This window comes from Heterodontus francisci, chromosome 20 (assembly GCF_036365525.1).
Source record: "Heterodontus francisci isolate sHetFra1 chromosome 20, sHetFra1.hap1, whole genome shotgun sequence".
Classification (NCBI taxonomy): domain Eukaryota; kingdom Metazoa; phylum Chordata; class Chondrichthyes; order Heterodontiformes; family Heterodontidae; genus Heterodontus; species Heterodontus francisci.
In genome coordinates, this window is record NC_090390.1 from 35,289,971 (window position 1) to 35,297,175 (window position 7,205).

The following is a 7,205-nucleotide window of genomic DNA, read 5'->3' on the forward strand; positions in this document are numbered from 1 at the left end:
ATGTTTGTGCCCCCAGTTAGGGTGTGTTTCCAGATAGGGTGTCTGTGTTCCCAGGCAGGATGTCTGTGTTCCTGGACATGGTGTCTGTGTTCCCAGGCAGGATGCCTGTGTTCCCAGGCAGCGTGTCTGTGTTCCCAGGCAGGATATCTGTGTTCCAGGACAGGGTGTCTGTGTTCCCATGCAGGTTGTCTGTGTTTTTAGGCTGGGTGTTTTTGTTCCAGGACAGGGTGTCTGTGTTTCCAGGCAGAGTTTCTCAGTTCCCAGGCAATGTGTCTGTGTTTCCAGGCAGGGTGTCTCAGTTCCCAGGCAAAATGTCTGTGCCCCGAGACTGGGTGCCTGTGTTTCTAGGCTGGGTGTCCATGTTCCAGGACAGGGTGTCTGTGTTTCCAGGCAGGGTGTCTGTGTTCCCAGGCAGGATGTCTGTGTTCCCAGGCAGGTTGTCTGTGTTCCCAGGCTGGGTGTCTGTGTTCCCAAGCAGGTTGTCTGTGTTCCCAGGCAGGTTGTCTGTGTTCCCAGGCAGTTTGTCTCTGTTCCCAGGCTGGGTGTCTGTGTTCCAAGGCTGGGTGTCTGTGTTCCCAGGCAGGTTGTCTGTGTTTCTAGGCTGGGTGTCTGTGTTCCAGGACAGGGTGTCTGTGTTCCCAGGCAGGTTGTCTGTGGTTCTAGGCAGGTTGTCTGTGTTTCTAGGCTGGGTGTCCATGTTCCAGGACAGGGTGTCTGTGTTCCCAGGCAGGTTGTCTGTGTTCCCAAGCAGGTTGTCTGTGTTCCCAGGCAGGTTGTCTGTGTTCCCAGGCAGTTTGTCTCTGTTCCCAGGCTGGGTGTCTGTGTTCCAAGGCTGGGTGTCTGTGTTCCCAGGCAGGTTGTCTGTGGTTCTAGGCAGGTTGTCTGTGTTTCTAGGCTGGGTGTCTATGTTCCAGGACAGGGTGTCTGTGCTCCCAGGCAGGTTGTCTGTGTTTCTAGGCAGGGTGTTTTTGTTCCAGGACAGGGTGTCTGTGTTTCTAGGCAGGTTGTCTGTGTTTCTAGGCAGGGTGTCTTTGTTCCAGGACCGGGTGTCTGTGTTTCTAGGCAGGTTGTCTGTGTTTCTAGGCAGGGTGTCTGTGTTTCTAGGCTGGGTGTCTATGTTCCAGGACAGGGTGTCTGTGTTCCCAGGCAGGTTGTCTGTGTTCCCAGGCAGGTTGTCTGTGTTCCCAGGCAGGTTGTCTGTGTTCCCAGGCTGGGTGTCTGTGTTCCAGGACAGGGTGTCTGTGTTCCCAGGCAGGTTGTCTGTGGTTCTAGGCAGGTTGTCTGTGTTTCTAGGCTGGGTGTCTATGTTCCAGGACAGGGTGTCTGTGCTCCCAGGCAGGTTGTCTGTGTTTCTAGGCAGGGTGTTTTTGTTCCAGGACAGGGTGTCTGTGTTTCTAGGCAGGTTGTCTGTGTTTCTAGGCAGGGTGTCTTTGTTCCAGGACCGGGTGTCTGTGTTTCTAGGCAGGTTGTCTGTGTTTCTAGGCAGGGTGTCTGTGTTTCTAGGCAGGGTGTCTGTGTTTCTAGGCTGGGTGTCTATGTTCCAGGACAGGGTGTCTGTGTTCCCAGGCAGGTTGTCTGTGTTCCCAGGCAGGTTGTCTGTGTTCCCAGGCTGGGTGTCTGTGTTCCCAAGCAGGTTGTCTGTGTTCCCAGGCAGGTTGTCTGTGTTCCCAGGCTGGGTGTTTGTGTTCCCAGGCAGTTTGTCTCTGTTCCCAGGCTGGGTGTTTGTGTTCCAAGGCTGGGTGTCTGTGTTCCCAGGCAGGTTGTCTGTGTATCTAGGCTGGGTGTCTGTGTTCCAGGACAGGGTGTCTGTGTTCCCAGGCAGGTTGTCTGTGTTTCTAGGCTGGGTGTCTGTGTTCCAGGACAGGGTGTCTGTGTTCCCAGGCAGGTTGTCTGTGGTTCTAGGCTGGGTGTCTGTGTTTCTAGGCTGGGTGTCTATGTTCCAGGCTGGGTGTCTGTGTTCCCAAGCAGGTTGTCTGTGTTCCCAGGCAGGTTGTCTGTGTTCCAGGACAGGGTGTCTGTGTTTCTAGGCAGGTTGTCTGTGTTTCTAGGCTGGGTGTCTATGTTCCAGGACAGGGTGTCTGTGCTCCCAGGCAGGTTGTCTGTGTTTCTAGGCAGGGTTTCTTTGTTCCAGGACAGGGTGTCTGTGTTTCTAAGCAGGTTGTCTGTGTTTCTAGGCAGGGTGTCTGTGTTTCTAGGCTGGGTGTCTTTGTTCCAGGACCGGGTGTCTGTGTTTCTAGGCAGGTTGTCTGTGTTTCTAGGCAGGGTGTCTGTGTTTCTAGGCTGGGTGTCTATGTTCCAGGACAGGGTGTCTGTGTTTCTAGGCAGGTTGTCTGTGTTTCTAGGCAGGGTGTCTGTGTTTCTAGGCTGGGTGTCTATGTTCCAGGACAGGGTGTCTGTGTTCCCAGGCAGGTTGTCTGTGTTCCCAGGCAGGTTGTCTGTGTTCCCAGGCAGGTTGTCTGTGTTTCTAGGCAGGGTTTCTTTGTTCCAGGACAGGGTGTCTGTGTTTCTAAGCAGGTTGTCTGTGTTTCTAGGCAGGGTGTCTGTGTTTCTAGGCTGGGTGTCTTTGTTCCAGGACCGGGTGTCTGTGTTTCTAAGCAGGTTGTCTGTGTTTCTAGGCAGGGTGTCTGTGTTTCTAGGCTGGGTGTCTTTGTTCCAGGACCGGGTGTCTGTGTTTCTAGGCAGGTTGTCTGTGTTTCTAGGCAGGGTGTCTGTGTTTCTAGGCTGGGTGTCTATGTTCCAGGACAGGGTGTCTGTGTTCCCAGGCAGGTTGTCTGTGTTCCCAGGCAGGTTGTCTGTGTTTCTAGGCTGGGTGTCTGTGTTCCAGGACAGGGTGTCTGTGTTCCCAGGCAGGTTGTCTGTGGTTCTAGGCAGGTTGTCTATGTTTCTAGGCTGGGTGTCTATGTTCCAGGACAGGGTGTCTGTGCCCCCAGGCAGGTTGTCTGTGTTTCTAGGCAGGGTGTCTTTGTTCCAGGACAGGGTGTCTGTGTTTCTAGGCAGGTTGTCTGTGTTTCTAGGCTGGGTGTCTTTGTTCCAGGACAGGGTGTCTGTGTTTCTAGGCAGGCTGTCCGCCAAACAAAGAGATACTTTAATTCTATTTCAAAATACCTCAAAATTATCCAATTGCAAGCAGTTCAAATTCAGATGGCTAGTCATTTGAAGACAAATGTTATAGATGAATAAAGTAACTTTTGTGTATGTTTGTTGCTCTTATCAGATTTTGTTAAAGTCTCCCTGCATCAAGGTAATACAATGTGATGAATTCTATCTGATGAAAGGTCACAGACCTGAAATGTTAACTCTGCTTCTCTCTCGACAGATGCTGCCTGACCTGCTGAGTATTTCTAGCATCTACAGTATTTTGCTTTTATTACTATGGTAATTCTCATCTTTAATTTGCAGGGGAGGAAGAGGGATTGAAATGTAAACAAGGAAATCTAATTAGCAGAGTGTTCAGGCTGGCAAGGTGCTCTGCACCCTTGGTATTGACCTACTTTTTAGACCACAAGCCTCCTGGCCCATTCGAGCCTGCTCGAGTTTTTCATACTTCGCATTTTACTTGCCGTAGGCAGAGTATCCGATTTCCAGCATCTGGAGTATTTTGCTTTTTGTTCATCTCGGGGAAAGTTGGGTGGGACACAGAAGGCTGGCAATCAATGAAGACTTTGAAGTAGGGCCAAGAGATGTGAAGCAAGGTGTGATGCTGGAAGGAACCAAAAAGCTAGGAAGAGGGACTAAGGTGTAACTTAGTCATAAGGACCCACCGCCAACATGATACAAACAAGAATATCTTTTGTTTTATAATGGCGATGGACAGCAAGACTGAGACACTTGATATCCTGTATCTTCTCTCGGTTCAAAGCACAGTCTATTTAAGACACTGCTATTGGAATAGGATAGGATATTAATTAACCTGTTATTATCACAGCCTGGACGATGTCACACATTTCCTTCTTTTATTTACTATCATATCTTTCTATCATGATTGTATTAGTTATTTTTTAACAACTTTATTGAAATTGCACCAGAGCTTGAAGGGTTATTAAACTTTATTTTAATTTTTAGTTGCAATGCCTGCCTGTGGCATGTTAATTGTAAAGTGAGCTACTTCGAATGTTGCTCTGTGCCTGGTGACTTAGAGATGCGAGACAGTAGGGTGGGAGATTATCTTCTGGTGTTCACTCTTTCTGTCCCACTGAGGAAGCACCAATTCTCTCCTCATCATCAGCGTCAGCTGAGCCAGGTTAGATTAAGAGGACTTCATATACGTAAAATTCCAGGTGGAAGCCTACGCAGTACCCTTCCTCACCGTAGTACATTACACCACCAGATTGTCCCACTCAGGTGTCCATCTGGGCTTCTGACTTCATTTCAAAGATTAGGGGCACAAAATTGATAGTATCGGATTGACCACCCATTAAATACAGTGCCTGATATTCAGTTGCATTGCAGTCTGATCTGCCACTGCCTGAGACAAATTTCTACCCCTGTACATTAAAAAGGAATCCAAAAGCAACAAACAAAGACAAAGTGAATTTCCTTAAAGCCCCTCTCACTCCCTCGGCAGAACTTCAGCAGAAACCCTGTTTATGTGAGAAGGCCTGTGGAAATTCTCCACCTTAGTTTCCAATCAAATCTCTTAAATTGAGTTGACCTTATATACTCGATTGTGAACAGAGCAACTTTAAAAAAAAATGCCTGTAATCAATTACAGATGAATTGTTTTCACTCAAAATTGCACTTAGCCCCAAGCAGTTAATTATTATTCAGGAAACTCTTATGAAAACACAGATGCTTAAATAAGTTCCTGTCCTTAGATTCAGGTTCACATTTGCAAGTTATAGTCTTTGAAGGCAAAAATCACACTATGTTGTAATTGAAAGTGCTTTGGTGTAGAGCTACAAACATAGCCTTGCCTAGCTCTTGCCCACACTGAGGTACTGAGGCCACAGCAAGTGAGAGTTGGAAAATAGAGGGAAACCTGTCCATGATTTCCCTAATTATGCCCATAGTTCATTGCTGTAGGTGAGGACAAAGAAAACCTTGACTTCTGTGGTCATATTTTTGCCACACTTTAGGGTCAAATTTCACCCCTTCCCCTTAATGAGTTCTTTATGTTGTCTGATGCAACATAAATGAGATGCGTAGAGTCCAGTTATGCTGAAGATCTCAAACAGGTTTATTACAGCTAAATTATTAAATACAGTACAGAGCAAGCTATTGACAGAACTTTCTTCTGAGTGTTACAGTTGCAGAGTGACTCTGGCTCTGAGTCACATGACTACATCCAGCTTCTTACCTCATTAGCATACTATAATCTTAAAGAGACATCACTCTTAAAGGCAATCATACAACATCCCTTTTCCTTCCAAAGATAAGTCTCGTATGCTACAAGTAAAAACACATAAAATTAGAAAACATCAAAACTAGTTACACAGGAATAGAGATTGTGAAATTTACAAGTATAGAAGCTTAAAAGTCCATATATCTTTTCAGTGGTTTGACAATTCCTCTAGTGTTGGAATCTTATGGGGGCGTCTCTTTAGGTAGAGGTTTTGACACCTTGGATCTAGGCATACCCTGATTTCTCCATCTTTCTTCGGTACACATGTAATTGAGCTGCACCAGTCTGTGTGATGATGCACACGACAGATGATGCCATTGTGTTCCATGTCATCAGACTCATGCGGAAGCTTTTCTTGTATGTGCATGCTGCACTTTCTGGGAGGGCTGATTGATAGAATTGCATCCTCTCTAAGTGTAGTACGGCATTGCCTTTGAAACCTCCTATGGCATTGAACCTGTCTGGGTACATCTGTTGTAAGTCATGGACTGACTCAATGCGGGTACCTTTAGTCTCTTCTGTTGTAATGGGTACCTTGGTGACCTCGTGGATGGTCACAATGTTGAGGTCTTTGCATGTTGGTAGTCCTGCTACTGCTGATCCACTTGTGTCTACCAGGTAAACTATTTGTGGTTTCCATGCCAACTTACCAGAGCTGCATTGCATTGTTAGTGTGCCACTGCACAGGATGGGTGACCCATCGTATGCAGATAACTTTGCAGTTGTCGCTTGTATCATTGATTTCCAATGACTCTGGTATGTATCCTTCAGGATTCGGATTGGTAGGATATTTGCACTAGCCCAGGTGTCAATCTTAACCCTGAGTGTATGTTTGCCAGCTTTCTTTGAGCACGTGATATTAATAGTAGCGAAATCCTCCAGTTGTTTGACTTCATCAACATGATGTGGAATGCCTGCTCGTCTTCTGGTTGAGAATCGCTCCTCTCTGAGTCTTGTCTCAGGTTTGTTTCGCTATGGACTTTGTGTATCATCTTGCGCTTACCCAGGTCTCTGGCGCTCTCCTTGCTGCTGTTGTCCTGTTGCTGCACCTGTATTCTGTTTGTTTGTGTCCTACTGTGACATCTGGCTGTGCCTTTGGAGCCATATTTCTTGCAATGCGGGCCCGGTGTACTTTTGCACCGCACACCTTGCACAGGTCTTGAAATGCAGGACAACATCATGGTGAGTGAGACCAACCACACTTACAACACAGCTTGCCTGTATTTTCAACCTGGTTGTCATACCAATACTGTTGGCTGTACCTAGTGCTTGCAGATGCTGTTGTTCAGCTACAATGGCTTCGGACTTCCTGCCATCTTCTAGCAGCACATCAATCCTGTGATCTTTCTTTTTCTCCAAGAGGTCTTCCTGAAATTCTTCGATGGGTGTTGAGACAATCACCAGCTCCATTAGTCGCTCTGACATAGCAGTTTCTGAGAAATCTCATTTGTTGTCCTTACTACGGCATCAACTGATGAAATGGTCTATTGATTCCTGTAGCTGTTGCCTGTAGGACATCAATTTCAGGCGGTGAATTCTAAAATTCACTCTTAATTGGAGATGATCTTCTCGCACTTTCCATATCTTTGCGAGATCTTTCTGGTCTTCTTCAGATAAGCCAGAGGTATTGATTCGGTGTAATCCCTCATTTCCAATTGCTATCAGTATTTTTAGAGCTTGCTTCTCTGGTTCTACAATCACTTGGTCAGTGAAGCATAACTGCATTCTTTGTTTATAAAGTTGAAAGTCGGACATGATATCCATGGCCTTCCAGTTCATGCTGGGAAATTTGGAATCCATCTTCCTGCTGTTCTTGTGCTTAAAACTTGCTTTAAGACTTGTTCTATGACTGCACTTTTTTCCT

General features: G+C 46.7%; 1 protein-coding gene across 1 annotated transcript; it reads right to left on the reverse strand.

The window, feature by feature from the left end:
- Positions 1-295: 295 nt before the first annotated feature.
- LOC137380864 (putative uncharacterized protein DDB_G0282133) lies at positions 296-5,057 on the reverse strand. The gene is made up of 4 exons (XM_068053273.1): positions 5,004-5,057; positions 3,561-3,718; positions 2,072-3,061; positions 296-1,952 (listed from the first exon to the last, which is right to left on the reverse strand). Exons 1-4 carry the CDS (start codon positions 5,055-5,057, stop codon positions 296-298), a joined length of 2,859 nt encoding a protein of 952 aa, XP_067909374.1.
- Positions 5,058-7,205: the final 2,148 nt, after the last annotated feature.